Consider the following 19383-nt stretch of genomic DNA (forward strand, 5'->3'; position numbering starts at 1 on the left):
AAATCCCATGGATAGAGGAGCCTGGCAGGCTACAGTCCATGTGGTCACAGAGTCAGATAGGACTTAGAGACTAAACAACAACATAAAAGAACAGTATTTCAGAAGTATACCTTGTGGAAAAATGATTTACAAGGGCCTGGAATGAAGGGTAGAATATATTTAAGAATCTATGGAAATGGAAAACATAGAGCTGTGACAATGCCCTGAAAAACAAAGAAGTGGTGGGTAGGGGTTATACTATAAAAAGGAAGGGAAATACTATAAAAAGATACTGTAAAAAGAAAGGGAAATACAGTGATAAGGCTGTAGAACTGGTAACATTTAGTGACTGAGGTAATGTGGATAGAGAAGAGTAGATTTGAAGATAACTATTTATTTCTGGTTTATGATACTTGGTGGACAATGCTAAGGTTAACTAGGATGGGCAAAGAAGAGAAAAGCAGGTCAAAGTTGAAGAGACTGGAACAGGATAGACAGGATGAAGAAAAGAAGATAAGGACAGTTAAGGAAAATACTGAACTTGAAATCCAATAAGGAAGCAGGTGAATATATGTGATCTGTGAGTCAGGATGTATTTAGAATAGAAGAGTTCAGAAAGATTCATCTCATAGAAGTGCTGGAGGAAGTCATAAGGATGGATTAGGCTGCCAGGGATAATATACAGAATGAGCAAAGGACCAGAGTAAAGGATCAAAGGACTAAGGATAAATCTCTAGGAATAAGTATATTTTAAGGCCAAGCATAGACAAAAGAGATCTTCAATGTAACAAAGAGGTAAAAGAAAACAAGGAGAGCATGGTATCATAGAAGTTGAAGGAGGAGAGAGCTTAGATAGAGTGACCAATAGTGTTGAATGGTGCTGGAGAAGCCCTTATGATGACTTCCAAAGTGTTGTTGCTTTCTATATTTATGGAGATCACTAGTGAATTCCCATTACCACAAATTATGGATTTGGCAATTACTCAACTTTGAAACAGATTTAAAATAAAAGACATTCTTTTTTAAGTTATTTTTGTATTTGAAACATGATTACATTGTATAAATATCTCTATATAACCCCTTATTGTACTAATTCTACTTTTAAAATGATAGTAGTATAAAACTATCAATATATCGAACAAGTTTCCTAATATCAGACATTTCTTCAACAGAGTATTTAACATGATCATTTATTTTTGCACAAATTTCCTTATTATTCAAAGCTCCAGTACCTTGTTTTATCATAATGTGTCACTATTGACAAATGATAAATCATTTATCCAAAGCTACTTCCTCATACGTGATGGTTTGAGTGCAAATTTACAAATAGGCTTAGAGTAAATTCTCAACAGTTGAGAATCACTGTGGAAAGATCTGCACTATAAAGAATCAGTCAATATTTCTGCAGCGTTTGTCTATTTAAGCATGAGTATGTTTTGGAATGGAACTCTTTCTGAAGTGAATTCCTTAATCCCCACATTCTTAAAATATCTTAAATATAACTCATTATTATTATTATTTGCTGACTCAGGGGCATGATTAAATATATGAGTTAATGAGAGATGACAGAACACATATATGCCCTCAGGAGCTATTGAGATATATAGAGCTATTTTCCCTGAGACCAAATGAAACTAAATGTTATAATTTTTGAATTACAGTTCCACTCTTTCCTTATGTTTCTATCTCCTCGCCCCTTGCTTTCGTTTTCTCAGCTGTTGCCTCTTGATCATCTCAGTGCACAAGTCTGTCATAAAACATTTTCCAACCTCCCAACTCATACTTCTAGTCTGCTATGGATAGACAATAAGATACCACAGAGCGATAGGCTCTGATTAAAGACAAAAAGTCTTTGTCATCATGAGGCTTACTTGGTGTACTTGGTGACACTTTGTAGATTGCTCATATTTTCTTTTTCTTTTACTTCCTTTTTGGTTCCAAGTTATATTCCAAAATGATAAATCTCTCAAAACAGTGAGGTCAGGGTAAGTGAATCAACCATGTATTCACTTCTATGTTTTGTGTACCATACCTAATTATAACATGCACAATTTGTGAACTATATTCAATGTGTTAGATAATATTTTTTAGATGTATTAAATCAAAATAAAAACACTTCTGCACACAGCTTCTGAAATACTTTAAGACATATTGCACGTTTCAGACTAATACCAGCCTGTGAAGACTAGGACTTTTCTTGTAATATCTCATGGGAGGTTAGCTATATGACTTTCTCTTTCCATAAACAACTATTATTTGGAGGAATAAACTAGGGGCTGGGGATCAACATATACACACTACTACACATAAAATAGATAACCAATAAGGACCTACTGTATAACACAGGGAATTATAATCAATAAAGGATGTAAAAATATATACATGTCTGTGTGTATGATATATATAGCTGAATCACTTTGCTGTACAAATGAAACTAACACAACATTGTAAATGAACTATACTTCAATATAAATATTTTTAAATAATAAAAACAAGTTAAAGGGGAAAAAAACTATTATTAACAGTCAGTATACCCTAGCTTTTCCTCTTGGGCTACATAAAAATTAGTTTCAACTGTATGTTGATATTAGCTCACTCTGTCTTCTCTGAAGGGACTGGCAGACTACTCTGGTCTCTCTTTTTACCTCCTGGAAACCCTTCTCCCTACCATATTACTGGTTTTCTATCAGCAAAGATAATTTTCTGGAAAATTCCTGTGATCCTTCAAGACCCAATTAAAGCATCACTTCATCACTGAAGCCTTCCCTGACTTATGCAGAATATACCTAAACTTGCCTTCCTTTGTGTCCTCATTAAACCTTACCAAGATGAAAAGGACATGGTTGGAGGAAGCGCTGCTATTCCAAGCAAAGTGTTCTGCATGATAAAATGTTTGAGGGCATTTAAAAGTCTACACCACATTTGGAAAACACAAGGTTTAGTATGGCGAAAACCTATGGTACATTTGGGAGATCGCTGGGGCCTAAGGCCAGAATGATAGGTTGGGGCCACACTGAGAGAGCTCATTCATTGTGTTTAGGATTTTCACTTTCATCAAGCAATGGGTATAGGTTTCTGGGAATGCTACTATGTTAGAATTAGATTTACTCTTGAAGGATAACTGACAACAGTACAAAACACTTGTCTGGAGGGGAAGAATCTATCAGTTTGGGATACTAATTAGAAAACAGCTAGAATAATATTGCTGGGAGAATATAAATGTAGTGGAGATAGTGAAACTGGATATATTAATAGTCTTCTGTAAGACTTGATGATTAATTGGATGCAGGGAACAAAGAAGAATGAAGTCTTAAGGAAAACCAAAGGTTAGGCAGAAGATGATACCTCTATATTATCTAAAATGAGAAAGACAAGAAAAAGAGATTTTCTTTTGGGAGGAAATCATATTAATGGAAAGAGAAATGAGCCAATTTTACTAAAAGGAGGTAGCATACAGTGGTTAAAAACAAGTACTCTGGAGCCAGATACCCTAGGGTCTAATTGGGCTGTATCTCTTATTTACTATGTGACTCTAGAGAAGTTATCTAACCTCTATGAGCCTCAGCTTACTCATCTATTAAATGGGGATACTAGTTCTCTATCACTCTTAGAGAATTAGTGTGAGATTTAAAAAGAGGTAACATATTAAAGAACATCAGCACATGGTTTATAAAAGCTAACTTGGCTTTCATATTTTTATGATGCTTCTAAAATATGCAGTTAGCTATTTGGACAGGTAGGTTTGAATACAGACATGAGCCAGACAAACTTGGGGGAATCATTAGAATACAGTTGGATTTTATTAAAGCTAAAGAAGCAATTGAGAGTGATCAGATATGTGTGTACATATAAATGTATATGTATCTGAGCTTATATATGTGTGTACATATCTACATATATACAAAAATGATGACAAAATAGGACCAAGCAAAGAACATAAGGAATAAAATATCCAAGAAGAAGAAATGCACAGAGGCAATAGAGAAAGAACAATTAGGGGTAGTCAGACAGCAATGAGCCAATGGTGCCTAGAAAGGCAAAGGTAGGAAAATTTTCAAGAAGGGAGCCATGAGGATTGGAAAGAAGTCACTGGATTTTGAAATTCAAGAACCACTGTCATCAGTCTTTTTAAGAACTATGAAAAAGTTGAGCTGTGAAAGTTAATTTAGGAAACAGAGAAAACAAGTATGGATGAGTCTTTTACAGACTTAGACTATAAAATGAAAAAGGAAGATGAGAGGCTACTTCAAAAGATAAGAAGGATCAAAAGAAGGCATAGAAGACTTGAGAAGTAAGGAGAGACTTGAGAAGGCGACTCAGCTGAACGAAAGTCAATGAACAGAGAACATACAAAGATATACGATTTATTGTCTATTTCTTGAACTACTGAAGATAATGAAACTCCTATCATGGGTATAGAATTTAAAGATGACCTAGAAAACCTCTGTGAAAAGTTAATAACCTGTTTTTAAATCCAAAAAGGATGGAGGAGGGGGTATAGTTATTATTTAAAAATAAAATTTGTCCTGTATTTTAACAGAATTACTTCAGATACTGTAATGACATTTTGAGAAGTCTCAGGATACAGAAATAGAAAAGTAATTCTGGTAAAATACAGCACTAATTTTATTTTAAACAACAGATTTAAACTTTTGTTTTTCATGCTGTATTCTAAATATATTTTGAACCTTCAGATATTTTTTATCCACGTGAAATAATCCAAATAAACAAACCCACCTCACAATTCTTGTGAGAGTAATTGTCTCTGTATATAACAAATTACTAATTTTGTACCTCATTAAAACAGGAAATTTCAAATTGTGATTTGTATATGTTTGCATCTGTAATCAGTATTCAATAACTTCTTGAATACCTAGCAAGATAATGATCTTTCAATATGTTACTTGTTAACAATTTGCCATTTTATCATTCCATTCAGTCCAGCTTCCTGAAGGCTAGCAAATGTCACTCTCATTTCACTGTGTAGGCTGAACTATTCTATAGCAGGGGTGTCATTTTAAAGGTCAGACAATGCAATAAACAAATACTGACATCACAGAAATCTGGCTTCAAATCACACTTTACCTCTCAACAGTTGTGTGAATTTAAGAGAGTGATTTGAGTAATGAAAACTTTGAATACAGACATTAACATTTAATTCCTCCTAAGCAAACTCTAGAAGACGAGAACAAACTCCTACATATGATTGAAAGACAGTTAAGTTTAGGTAAGCCCAGGCACATAAATATAAACAAAGATTTCAAGCAGTCATCTAAAAAAGACAGTTTCCAAACCTTTCGGTAGAGATACTGTATTTTATTGAGAGAAAATGATATAATAAGAAGTATATTTTAAAAAAGGAAAGCACTGAAAAGAAATCCCCCCAAGTAATAAAAAATATAATACACTGGCCTTAAAAGGCACACCATAAAAGTTTATCCAAAATGCTCGTCATAGAGTAAAAGCAACAATTAACAAACTTCCTCAAATATTTGGAAAGGGATTACACTTTTATGACACTACAATATTCTCTTTGGACAAGCCAATTTATCTGCTGTTGTCTGAAACTCTGGCAAAAACAGATAATGACATATAACAATACAATTAAAAAGGGGAAAAGAAACTTTTATATCAGGTAAGAAATTTTAATAAATACTACTAAATAATTTGATAAAATTAAATTTGGAATCATATTCTCTTTGTTGAATGACACCATAAGAGTTTAGAAAACATTTCAGAAAGTGTTTCCCATGGTACATTAAATGCTAAACACTGTCTAAAACAAAGAGATGAGCATCATAGACCAACAAAACGGGCATCGAATTTCACTATGCCACTTACAAGCTGTGGCATGTTTGACAAGTTATTTACTCTCACTTAGCATATTTGTATCATAGGCAGAATGAAGATAATAATAGTACCTACATTGCTAACTTGTTGGAGCATTAAACCAGATAATACATAAAAATCAAAATGTTTAGTCCAGGATCTCACACTATAGGAGCTCTCATCACAAAATAATAAAGTTTTCTTTCATAAAATGGCTCATTTCTTAAAACTATCTAACAAAATATAACTAATTTTATAATTTTATAAAGAAGACATGTGGCTGGGTCTACAAAGGGTTATGAAATAGACCAAGACCTAAGAAGTAGAAGTCAGTCCCCTCTATTCTGGGGAGTCAAACTTCTGAATGCTGTGTTAATGGCACAAAAAAAAAAAAAAAAAAAAGACATGTATTTAGTTTTCTTAAATTTCTACAACAAGCCCATACAGACTTCATTAACACTTGTTCGGATAATGGCATTAGCTGAACTGTTTGTCCTCTTGCCCTGTTATTGCTAAGGCTTTAATTTCCATGACTTAGTACACTAATTACTAAATTTCTACCCAAATATTAATGATAATAATGATAAACTTATAATAATTCAAAATACTCTTCCTCACTTTAAGCAAATTATCATCTTCACAGACAAAACTTCTAGCTTCTATGAATGACAAAGGAACAGGAAAAATTTCATTTTTACATTCCCTTCTATTTAACTGCTAGCTAAAGTGGAGTTAGTGTCATACAAAATGAGTACTGGATTAGCCAAAAAAGTTCATTAAGGTTTTTCCGTGAGATGGTACAGAAAAACCCGAACAAAAATTTTGGCCAATGCAATATAACCATGGGAGCAGTTTAAGACAAAGCTAACTTACCTGTAATTGCAAAGCTTCATGGTTTTCTAATCCTTCCACAATTGGTGAAAATCGTTCTCTGTTATTTCGTTCTGCTGCTGTAGTTATAGCCCCTAAAAGTTTATCTAGACTATAGAGAAAAAAACTAGAAATAAGAAATGCATCTTAAACACACTCTATGAATACAGGTTATCTCTTATACACTCTTTCCTGTTTTCAGGTGCTTGATGTTTATATAGACCATCACAATTTAAGAATTGTGTTCTTCTCCACATATTTCTATGACTCAAATATTGATAGCATTAAATAATATTAGGGCATCAAAATAAAAAAATTCAATTTGAAAATCCCGAGGAAAGTCATTTTTCTGGGTGACATTTAAAGAATACTTAATTGATAAACATTAAAATTTTAAATTTCGAGTTTTGATATTACATGTGTTAACAGTTTTTTTAAGCATAGCAAAATAACATAACATAGATATTAATGTCACTTAGACACGGGAGCATCTACAGCTATTCAAAGCTCATTCAAGTGTGATCAGACTGTAATTTTATAATAAAGTGCAAGAAAGAGTACATATTTTTTAAAGAACTTTTAAAAAACTTCTTTGAAAATGGAACAAGGAAAAAGCCTAAAAGAGAAAGCCCAGTAAATTAGAGAAGCATCTATAATTACCTAGCACAAGAAACTTATTTACCTGAACAAAAATATTGGTAGCTATCTCTGTACAGTGTCTGAATCAAATGAACCTCTCTGTAGTATACTACTCACAACAAGCTATATCTGGAATTATAATTAAGTCATAAAATATACCAGACTAGGATGCATTATGTGAATTAAGTACTGAAAATCTAATAGACTAGGAAAATATTTCTTAGTCATATATAAACTGATTTTCCTATAAAACCTAAGGAAGCTTTATTTTTGCATATGTTATCTCATTCTCATAAGACAATGTTGTGTGATATTTTTGTTCAGTGTCTTTCAGTTTTGAAGGATAAACCAGCACTAAGAAACATTTCATTTTATTCCAAGAGGTAAGAGAAAGTCAACATATTAGAATATTCTTAAATCTTTGCCTGCCTCTATTCTAATTTAAACTGAAATGATTACTGTCACACAGAGTGTTTAGAAAAAAATATTCTACTTCATATCAGTAGCAGGTATTTCATTCTTTATCACAAGAGTTTCTTACCAACTGAATATCAAACCTGTAATTTTGTTTCTGATTGAATATTATTTCAATAAGAAGAAGTGATCTAATGTGTTGTCAGCAACAACTTGCTGAAAATGGTACATACATGCATCCTGAATGATTACCAACAGCCTTTTGTTCTTTTTAATCAGTTAATTTCATTCCATGAATAATTGCTTTATTCTTTCACTTACCATACACAGATAAAGTAAAACACTACTGTAAAATAATAGTACAGAATAAAAGCATCTGGTTAATTCTGTTAAAGAAGTCAGATTTATTGATGTGCATGGATGAGGGTGTATATTGTGTAGAGTGTGTATGTGAATGTGCCTGTGTGTGTTTTTAGCCAAAATTACTCCCTAACTGATCTTTCCCTACTTTTCTAATAATTGCTTTCCCTTCAACTAGATAAAATTCTAATCATTCACTTTGAATATCCAACATTGAAGAACTTCACATTAGGATTGTCTTTTTAAACCTATTTTTCAAAAAATCAAAAAACAGCTAAAATGTAAACAGATAAGATAAAAATACCAATTTTTCTCCTGAAATTTAATACTATTTTCATGCAAGCTATCAGGTGGCACTAGTGGTAAAGAATCTGCTGCCAATGCAAGAGATACAGGAGACATGGATTCGATACCTCGGTCAGGAAGATCCCCTGGAGAAGGGAATGGGTACCCTCTCCAGTATTCTCACCTGGAGAAACCCCATGGACAGAGGAATCTGGTGAGTTACAGTCCAAGGGGTTGCAAAGAGTCGTATACAACCAAGCAACTGAGCACAGCTGCATGGTATCAAAAGAAACGGCACAAATTTCTCAATTTCTCAAGTGTCATTTCTATGCAGTTAATGACAAAGCAATACTTACATGTTGTCTTCTCCAACGATGCAAATAGCTGAAAGTATTTTTACTATCTCAGTCATCATGTTGGGTTGTTTGGGGTCAATTGCTCTTGCTAGGAGTAAAAGACTTCTTTCATCTCCTAGAATCCTTTGCAATCCAAACTGAAAGGAAAAAAAAAAAAAAATGAGGTTCTATTTAATTCAATGAATGTTCTTCAAATTCAATTGTTTTCTTATTTGAAATGATCACTTCTTGGATTTTAGGTCCTTTTATGAAATAGGATCTCCATTATCCTAACTAAACATTCCATAAAAATTTGGAAGAAATATGCAGCAATCAGTATTTCCTCAATAAAGAAGAATATTTAGCTGTTCTACTTATGTCATTGGTTCTCGCTGGAGACATCTGGAACTCATGATTAAATTTTCCAATATGCTTGTATGGAAAATTAAGTTGAACAAAAAGGGAAGATGTTGAAAAGCTCTTTTGTATACTACATGCCAGTTAAAGAAGCTACAAATCTCTGTATGAGTTTTCCCATACCTTCTCTCTTTTAGCCTCCCTCTTTCAAGTAGCTGTGCTGCACAGCAAAATTATAACCCCAAAGAAGTGGAGCATGGGTTTTATTGAATACTACATGTCACAGTCAACTAGGCAGAGGAGACAGACACCATTTTCAGTGATTTTCTAGGCTTAAATATATGCATGCAAGTGTGCATCACAAGAATGAATAGGTAAAGAAATGTTAAAGAAAGCCCAAAACTTGGGTTTTCACTACATAAAGAAGGTCATATTTTCTTTCATCTTTGGCCTACAAGGTATTTCTCAGATTTCTTATGAAGTATGTTTGCTTGTTTTTACAGTTTAACAGTGGAATTTGACAATATTTCATCATTGCAAAATTGCCATTTCAAGCTAATCTTTACTGAAGTACCACACACTTGGAATATTTTCATGGTTTCTATTTTCTAAAAAAATTCAGGAGAAAACAACATGAGCTTTAGCTATAATAATAACAAAATACACAGAGATAAGACAAAAAAGGAAATGAAAAAGAAGCAAAGAAAACAAAAGGAATATGAATATATAAAGGTGGGTAGTAAACAATAAATAGTAATTAAAATAAATGAAAATTGTAAAATAGAGAGATAGATGATTACTATACAATTACCAAACTTAAAATAACTTTTAAAATCAGTTAAACTGACAGTGAAATCATTAAATTTTTCAAATTTCCATTTTATTGTTTAAAGGTAGTTCTAACATGAGGGGAAATCCTCAAAATAAAAATGAAGATATGAGAAATGATGGAAAACCATCAACCTAAACATTAGAGCAATATTATAGCAATGGAAGTTAAGGGGCAATGGGTCCCTTTTCATAACTGTATTATTCCATGTACTATATAAGCAAAAAGAGTTTTTGAAGTAGGTAATCAAAACCTTTGGAGTCAATAAATTTGATGCATAAGTCATTTCAGACTAAAGTTTCATGCTTTGATTATGACAAATTCAATACAACATAAAATTGATATATCAGTGTATATTTTTTAATGTAACTTTATGCCTATTGTTTCAGATGCCTGTAATTTAAAAGATTTATCATTTATTCATGTTCCTAGCACCAAAGTAAAAGACATTAACATGCTCTAACTAAAGCTCAGCCTTAGTTTAGAGTGATCTAAATCAAACCATCATGTTCTCCCTCCTACACTGTTAGTGGGAATGCAAATTGGTACAACCACTATGCAGAAACAGTATGAAGGATCCTTAACAAAATAAACTAATAGAACTAGCATATGGTCTAGAAATCTCACTCCTGGGAAGATATCTGGAGAAAACCATAACCTGAAAGGAAACATACACTCCAATGTTCATTGCAGCACTGTTTACAATAGCCAAGACATGGAAGCAACCTAAATGTCCATCAACAGAGGAATGAATAAAGAAGATGTGGTACATATATACAATGGAGTATTACTCAGCCATAAAAAATAATGAAATGCCATTTGCAGCAACATGGACAGACCTAGAAATTATTTTATTAACTGAAGACAGACAAAGACAAACATATATCATATGATATCATTCATATGTGGAATATAATTCATAAAAAAGGAAAAAAAAACTTATTTACACAACAGAAACAGACTTACAGATATCAAAAACAAAATTATGGTTACCAAAGGGGAAATGTGGTTGGGGAGGGATAAGTCAGTAGATTGGCATGAACATATATATATTATAATATATAAGATAAATAACCAACAAGGACCCACTATACAGCAGAGGGAACTCTGCTTAATATTCTGTAATAACCTATATGAGAAAAGACACTAATAAAGAACAGATACATGTATGTATGCATAACTGAATTACTTGGCTGTATAAATGAAACTAACACAACATTATAAATCAACTAATTATGTATTGGCATATCAACTGCTGTCTCCAGGGGAAAAGCTCTATAGGAAATCTCACTAATATGACTTTCTCTACTAACTATACTGATGACACTCATACCTGGAAAGCTGTAAGAGTTCACTACTCAAACCAATAAGAATTTAGATCAGACTCCTAATTTTACAGGTTAGGTGACTGATTGGCAGAGAGGTCAAATGATTTTCTAAAGGCCACACAACTTGGTGGCAAAGCAAAGACTCTGTCTCCTGTGTTATCTTTCCATTATTTCTTAGTTTCCCTCAATTAAAAAAAGAGATCCATCCTGAGAAGCAATGTTCATTAACTGCTTTCCTATTAGGTATCACATACTGCATAATTTTATCATCAAAGACTAAGAGCTCAAAAGCTGAGAAATTCTGCAGTAATACTGATGGAAATCTTTCCAGAAGAAACTTCACAGCACAATTAGTATATTCTATACATGAGACTCATGTCAATTGGTAAGCATCCATCAGATCAAAAAATTATTTGCTGATACATGTGTGTATAATATATGCACACATAATCATGCATAATCCCATACACTTAAAAAAATATATTTCAGACTACTTATGTAGATACTCTTACTGCATTGCTTATTATTTAAAAATAGCTATATTTCACATCTGGCAAGATTTAGGTCATTGTTACACTTATTTATTTTTATTAAATATTTTGAGATCACTAGAACACCATCTGAAGGGATTTTTAAATTAATGAATGTCAATGGTATTTTACCTATAGGAATATGGCGTAAATCATACATAAGAGTTCATTCTTCATTCTAGTTTAAAGAAAAAAATGACCTGAGAAAAGACTACTTTTAGAAGATAAATCCTTAATAATAATGCAACTGGTACCACACATATACAAAAGTCTTCTGCTATCTTCCAGAAAAGTCTTTTATGGATATTAACTCACTGACATTAACTGAACAAAAAAAGAATGAAAAATCTTAACATTATACTGTTTTTAGCAAAAAAAAAAAAAAAATCAAACCATAGTTTTGAATTGTCCTTTATAACGGAAGATAAACTCTCTGTAAGGAAATGGTATCCAATCCATCAAATTTAAATTTTCTGGAAATGGTATCCAATCCATCAAATTTAAATTTTTTGACTACTATTTAAAAAAAAAACAAAAAACAGTATTATCTGATTTGGGAACAAGACTTGATGTCTGCACAATTGCAAAAACCTGTCATTAAATATTTTGAGAAGCAAAGTATATTTTAAATAATACTTAAATGAAGCTCATGATGATTTGCATTATAAAGACCCTTTTGAAAACTGAGTAAGTGCCCATGATTCTGCCTGTTTCATACACTCTGTTATGAAAGTTCTCATCTTTTGTAACAAAGGCAGAAATAAATACTACTTGCCTTATTGTTCATAAATGCTTTGAGGCACTGAATAAGTTTATACTGATTCTTCTTGTCAATATTTTCTTGCCTGAATAAAAGAAAAAAAAATTATATTGTGCTTAAAAATCTCCCCTGTTGTGAATTTTTTTTTCATGTTTATTCTTACTGTTTCTTGTCCAGAAGCTTTTCCAGCACATCCAACAAGAGTCCAAGACCTTCATGGCCAAAGTTGTTAACCCAGCTATTAAACAAACAAACAAAGTATAAATAAGTTTATAAAATTAAAACATTAAATATCTCAAATTAAATTTTTGATTTTCAAATCTGCTAATCCAGTCTTCATACTGTTTGTCATTCTTTTTTTCTACTCCAATTACTTTGAGTATTGACCCTATGAGAATGATTTAAGAGATCTTTTATCTCAATCCAAAATTTTCTTCACATTTTAGATTGCCCATTCCACAGCACTACCTTGGTTGTTTCACCAGCATTAAACACTTAAGCCTGAATTTATATCCCAAATTTATTTTCCACTTTATCTCTGTTTCCCTGTATCAACTCCTCTTCCACTCTTCCATATTCTGTTAATAACACCACTATCCTTTGAATCCTTCAGATTTGAAATACTGGCATAATTTCCTGATCCCCCAACTTTTTTATCTTTGCATTTATTCGGATCATTCATTCAAAAAATATTTATTTGAGTTCCACTAACTACCAGGCATGTTTTATGTGACAGAGATAACTGGCAACAAACTAAGCCCCTATGTTCATGTAGCTTATCATCTAGAAAAAAGAAGACAAAGACTAAATAAACAACTATTTAGTAAAATACCACTGCTTTGGTACTATGAATAGAAAAAAACCTTGGGAAATGGAATGAGCGACCCAGTATTATTACTTTTTTTTTTTTTTTTTGTAGTCAGGGGAAGATTCTTTGATAAGGTGATATTTGAGCAGAGCTTTGAAAAAAGTAAAGAATTTTCCCAGTAGAGGGAATAAGAGCAGTCTTCCATCAAAAATCTTCTCTGGACTACCTAACAAATTGCAACTCCTGATTCTGATAAAACCTCAACCTACCTTTCAAGCCTCAAGCCTTAGACCACATGTTCCAATAAAATCAGACATATTCTGTTTCCTGCAGTCTTCCCTGCTTGACCTCATTTTTCAATCTTTCTTTCCAGAAGGTAACTCCAACTCCATCTCTCCAAGGCTCAAACTGACTGGCAACTCTTCCATTCATGTTTTTCCCTGTAAGTACTACAGCCAAATGTGTTATTTCCCCTTGAATGCCCATGTTTCTATATCTCTTGCATCACAAGTGTCTTACCCACCTTTCTGGATTAAAAATTCTCTGAAGATTGTTACATGATCTTATTCATCTTTGAGTCTCCCATACTGCTTAGCAGAGTAGATTACATATAGTCAACATTAAATATTTGCTAATTAAACTTTAACTAAATTTACTGACTTGTGTGGTTAAAAGAATGAGCAGAATCATATTGCCCATGAAATTCTCAAATGTAAATTAATATACAGCAGGACACCTGTGAAGCAATAATTAATATATATATATATATATTTAAATCATGATTATAGTTCAATGCCACAGTCTGTAAATCATGTTTCATATTTAACTAAGGCAAACCTTATCAACAAAGATGAGACCTAAATTTCTAAGGAACTATCAGTAAGAAACAACAGATCACTGAAGAAAACTATTTTAAAAATAGTTCAAATATTCAGAACCAATCACATTCACAATATATATGGAAACTCATTTTAAACAAATTCTGCTTTAATTTCCACAGTGGAAATGAGAAAAAATCAATATGGCATTGTAATGATAATTGGCAGCAAGCTACAATTCAATTGAGGCATGTAATCAACCAGTATAATGAGCTATTTTCTCAGATTCTAGATAATCAGTAAGGTGGTGGTAGAACGAGAAAAGGACACCCACTCTCTAAGCATAAAATAATGATAATCTATCACAGAGAGTAATCAGGGGATATCATTTCAGCAAATACCCTAATGCAACCTTACAATAATCAGACTTCTGATTAAATTTATATATACAGCCCTCAGTATCTGCTTTGGCATTTGGGAAGAAAAAATAATCTATGATTTCCTTAAACTTAACATTTATAATTTGTTTTAAGACTCTAAATTTTACTCATTTCTTTTTCTACCTAGTGCTATTAAAATTATTAGGATCATTTCTTCTTGGTCTAGAGAAGTCTTTGATTTAACACCATGATTTCTATCTGTTCACATGAAATCAGAAACTCACATATCCCAGAATGTTTCAAATCATGCAGTTGATGGTACTTTGGTTTCATTCCGTGAAAACTAGTATCAGTCTAGAAAAAAAATTGGCACACAACCATGAAACTTAAGTGTGAAGAGGTCAGGCCCATTACAAAGTAGGCAGGGAAAAATCTTAACTGAGAATACCTAAGGCTAATGGTGATGGAAGTCCAGTTGAGCTATTTCAAAACCTAAAAGATGATGCTGTAAAAGCACAGCACTCAATATGTCAGCAAATACGAAAAACTCAGCAGTGCCCACAGGACTCAAAAAGGTCAGTTTTCATTCCAATCCCAAAGAAAGGCAATGCCAAAGAATGATCAAACAACTGCACAATTGCACTCATCTCACACGCTACCAAAAGAAATGTTCAAAATTCTCTAAGCCAGGTTTCAACAGTACGTGAACTGTGAACCTCCAGATGTTCAAGCTGGATTTAGAAAAGGCAGAGGAGCCAGAGATCAAATTGACAACATCCGCTAGATTATTGAAAAAGCAAGAGAGTTCCAGAAAAAAATCTACTTTTGCATTATTCACTATGCCAAAGCCTTTGACTGTGTGGATCACAATAAACTGTGGAAAATTCTGAAAGAGATGGGAACACCAGACCACCTGATCTGCCTCCTGAGAAATCTGTATGCAAGGTCAAGAATCAACAGTTAAAACTGGACATGGAACAACAGACTGGTTCCAAATCAGGAAAGGAGTTCATCAAGGAGTATACTGTCACCCTGCTTATTTAACTTATATGCAGAGTACATCATGTGAAATACTAGGCTGAATGAAGCACAAGCTGGAAGCAAGACTGCTGGGAGAAATATCAATAACCTCAGAAACACAGATGACACCACACTTATGGAAGAAAGTGAAGAAGAACTAAAGAGCCTCTTGATGAAAGTGAAAAAGGAGAGTGAAAAAGTTGGCTTAACGCTCAACATTCAGAAAACTAAGATCATGGGATCTGGTCCCATCACTGCATGGCAAATAGATAGGAAAACAATGGAAACAGTGAGGGGTTTTATTTTGGGGGGCTCCAAAATCACTGCAGATGGTGACTGCAGCCATGAAATTAAAAGATGCTTACTCCTTGGAATAAAAGTTATGACCAACCTACACAGCATATTAAAAAGCAGGCACATTACTTTACCAAGAAATGTCCATCTAGTCAAAGCTATGGATTTTCCAGTAGTCATGTATGGATGTGAGAGTTGGACTATAAAGAAAGCTAAGCACTAAAGAACAGATGCTTTTGAAATGTAGTGATGGAGAAAACTTGAGAGTCCACTGGACTGCAAGGAAATCCAACCTGTCGATTCTACAGGAAATCAGTTCTGAATATTCATTTGAAGGACTGATGCTAAAGCTGTAACTCCAATACTTTGGCCACCTAATGCAAAGAACTGACTCATTGGAAAAGACCTGGGCGCTGGGGAAGATTGAAGGTGGGAAGAGAAGGGGACAACAGAGGATGAGATGGTTGGATGGCATCACCGACATGATGGACTTGAGTTTGAGTAGGCTCTGGGAGTTAGAGATGGACAAGAAGGCCTGGTGTCTTGCAGTCCATGGGGTCGCAAAGAGTCGGACACAACTGAGTGACTGAACTGAACTGAACTGAACTGATTGAACTGAGCGACTGAAAAGCAATGATTAGAGGATGCATAGTATGAGTCCTTAGAGCTTTCATAGAGAATAGGGTTTATAGAGAATAGTGTCCAAAAGGAAATTGTAGCTAGGGGGATAAAATACTATGATATAGTAGGATGACATTCAAGAGGTGAAGAGGAAGACAGTGCAGCTACACATACATATTTTTTGCTTTGTCTCTTGCCAGCACCAAATGCTTTCTCTTTAAAGCATCAAATACTTTGTGGCCTGTAGCCAAACACTAACTGTCTGTGTTTCTCTCAAACTTAAATATGTAAGTTTTATCCAATATAAATGGCACTGAAATAGTGAAGTGGTTTAAAACCAAAATGTTGGCTACTTTATGTTGGCATGGCTTCCCAGGTGGCATTAGTGGTAAAGAACTTGCCTGTTAATGCAGAATATTTAAAAGATGAGGGTTTGATCCCTGGGTCAGGAAGATCACCTGGAGGAGAGCATGGCAATCCACTCCAGTATTCTTGCCTGGAGAATCCCATAGACAGAGGAGCCTGGCAGGCTACAGTCCATAGGGCAGCAAAGACTTGGACACGACTGAAGTTACTTAGCACGCAACTTCATAGGCAGGAATTTTGGTACTGCAACAACAGAGCTAAGTATAAATCCATGGTTCTCAAAGTGTGTGCACCAAACCAGGAGCATCAACAGCATTTGGGAATTTTTTAGAAATACAAATTCTTGGATCCCACTCCAGACCTACTAACTCAGCAATTCTATAGGTGGAGCCAAAAATCTCTCTTTTAACTACTCCAGGTGATTCTGATGTTTGCTCAAGTTTGAGAATGTGTGACATAAAACAGTGTTTGCTGAGAAGATGATGAAGCCTTTCATAATCAGCCTGCTCTAAATACCCTCCGCACCATACTGTATACCTGCATAGCCACCATAGAGATAAGACAACTAGTAAAAGCAAGTATATTTGGTCTGTGTATAAATATAAATATAAATATAAATATATATATATATATATATATATATATGCATGGAACAACAGACTGGTTCCAAATAGGAAAAGGAGTACGTAAAGGCTGTATAATGTCACCTTGCTTATTTAACTTCTATGCAGAGTACATCATGAGAAACGCTGGGCTGGAAGAACCACAAGCCGGAATTAAGATTGCCAGGAGAAATATAAATAACCTGAGATATGCAATTGACACCACCCTTATGGCAGAAAGTGAAGAAGAACTAAAGAGCCTCTTGATGAAAGTGAACGAGCAGAGTGAAAAAGCTGGCTTAAAGCTCAACATTCAGGAAACAAATATCATGGCATCTTGTCCCATCACTTCATGACAAATAGATGGAGACACAGTGGAAACAGTGGCAGACTTTATTTTGGGGGGCTCCAAAATCACTGCAAATGGTGATTTCAGCCATGAAATAAAAAGACGCTTCCTCCTTAGAAGAAAAGCTATGATCAACCTAGACAGCATATTAAAAAGCAGAGACATTACTTTGCCAAGAAAGGTCTGTCTAGTCAAAGCTATGGTTTTTCCAGTAGTCATGTATGGATGTGAGAGTTGGACTATAAAGACAGCTGAGTGCTGAAGAACTGATGCTTTTGAACTGGGGTGCTGGAGAAGACTCTTGAGAGTCCCTTGGACTGCAAGGAGATAAAACCAATCAATTCTAAAGGAAATCAGTCCTGAATATTCATTGGAAAGACTGATGCTAAAGCTGAAACTCCAATACTTTAGCCACCTAATGTGAAGAACTGACTCATTGGAAAAGACCCTCATGCTGGGAAAGATTTAAGCAGGAGAAGAAGGGGACGACAGAGGATGAGGTGGTTGGATGGCATCACCAACTCGATGAACATGAGTTTGAGCAAGCTCCAGGAATTGGTGGTGGACAGGGAAGCCAAGCATGCTGCATGCAGTCCATGGCCAAATTACAAAGTGTTGGCCCCTGCTGCTGCTGCTGCTAAGTCGCTTCAGTCGTGTCCAACTCAGTGCGACCCCATGGATTGCAGCCGACCAGGCTCCTCCATCCATGGGATTTTCCAGGCAAGAGTACTGCAGTGGGGTGCCATTGCCTTCTCCGCGTTGGCCACTAGTGAGTGACTGAACTGAACTTGGTTGTTTCCAGGTTTTGATGATTATGAACAGTGTTACTATAAGCATTCATATGTAAGTATTTACCTAAGCATGCATTTTCATTTCTCTTTGGGAAAATAACTAGGCGAGGAATTGTTAGGTTTTTTTTTCTTTCATCTATTTTTTTAAATAAATTTATTTATTTTAATTGGAGTTTAATTACTTTACAATATTGTATTGGTTTTGCCATATATCAACATGAATTCACCACAGGTATACACGTGTTCTCCATCCTGAACCCCCCTCCCTACTCCCTCCCCGTACCATCCCTCTGGGTCATCCCAGTGCACCAGATCCAAGCAACCAGTGTCATGCATTGAACTTGGACTGGCAATTTGTTTCATATATGATATTATACATGTTTCAATGCCATTCTCCCAAATCATCCCACCCTCGCCCTCTCCCACAGAGTCCAAAAGACTGTTCTATACATCTGTGTCTCTTTTGCTGTCTTGAATACATGGTTATCATTACTATCTTTCTAAATTCCATATATATGCATTAGTATACCGTATTGGTGTTTTTCTTTCTGGCTTACTTCACTCTGTATAATAGGCTCCAGTTTCATCCACCTCATTAGAACTGATTCAAATGTATTCTTTTTAATGGCTGAGTAATACTCCATTGTGTATATGTACCACAGCTTTCTTATCCATTTGAATTGTTAGGTTTTAAGATAAGTTTTTTGTTTTTTCTTTTTTTTTAATTTATTTATTTTTAACTAAAAGATAATTGGTTTACAATATTGTGTTGGTAATCTTTTAAAACTGCTTTCCAAAGTGGCCAGACCATTTAGCATC

General features: G+C 34.2%; 1 protein-coding gene across 1 annotated transcript in view; it reads right to left on the reverse strand.

Moving 5' to 3' along the window:
• Positions 1 to 19383, reverse strand: part of DIAPH2 (diaphanous related formin 2) — a 983285-nt gene that overhangs the window by 691617 nt on the left and 272285 nt on the right. The window contains exons 7-10 of the mRNA XM_070366366.1: positions 12679 to 12753; positions 12531 to 12600; positions 8733 to 8869; positions 6682 to 6790 (exon numbers count right to left, since the gene is read on the reverse strand). Coding sequence (XP_070222467.1) covers positions 6682 to 6790; positions 8733 to 8869; positions 12531 to 12600; positions 12679 to 12753 — 391 coding nt within the window. The remainder of the gene's footprint in view (positions 1 to 6681; positions 6791 to 8732; positions 8870 to 12530; positions 12601 to 12678; positions 12754 to 19383) is intronic.

The sequence above is a fragment of the Bos mutus genome, chromosome X (genome assembly GCF_027580195.1).
Source record: "Bos mutus isolate GX-2022 chromosome X, NWIPB_WYAK_1.1, whole genome shotgun sequence".
Taxonomy (NCBI): domain Eukaryota; kingdom Metazoa; phylum Chordata; class Mammalia; order Artiodactyla; family Bovidae; genus Bos; species Bos mutus.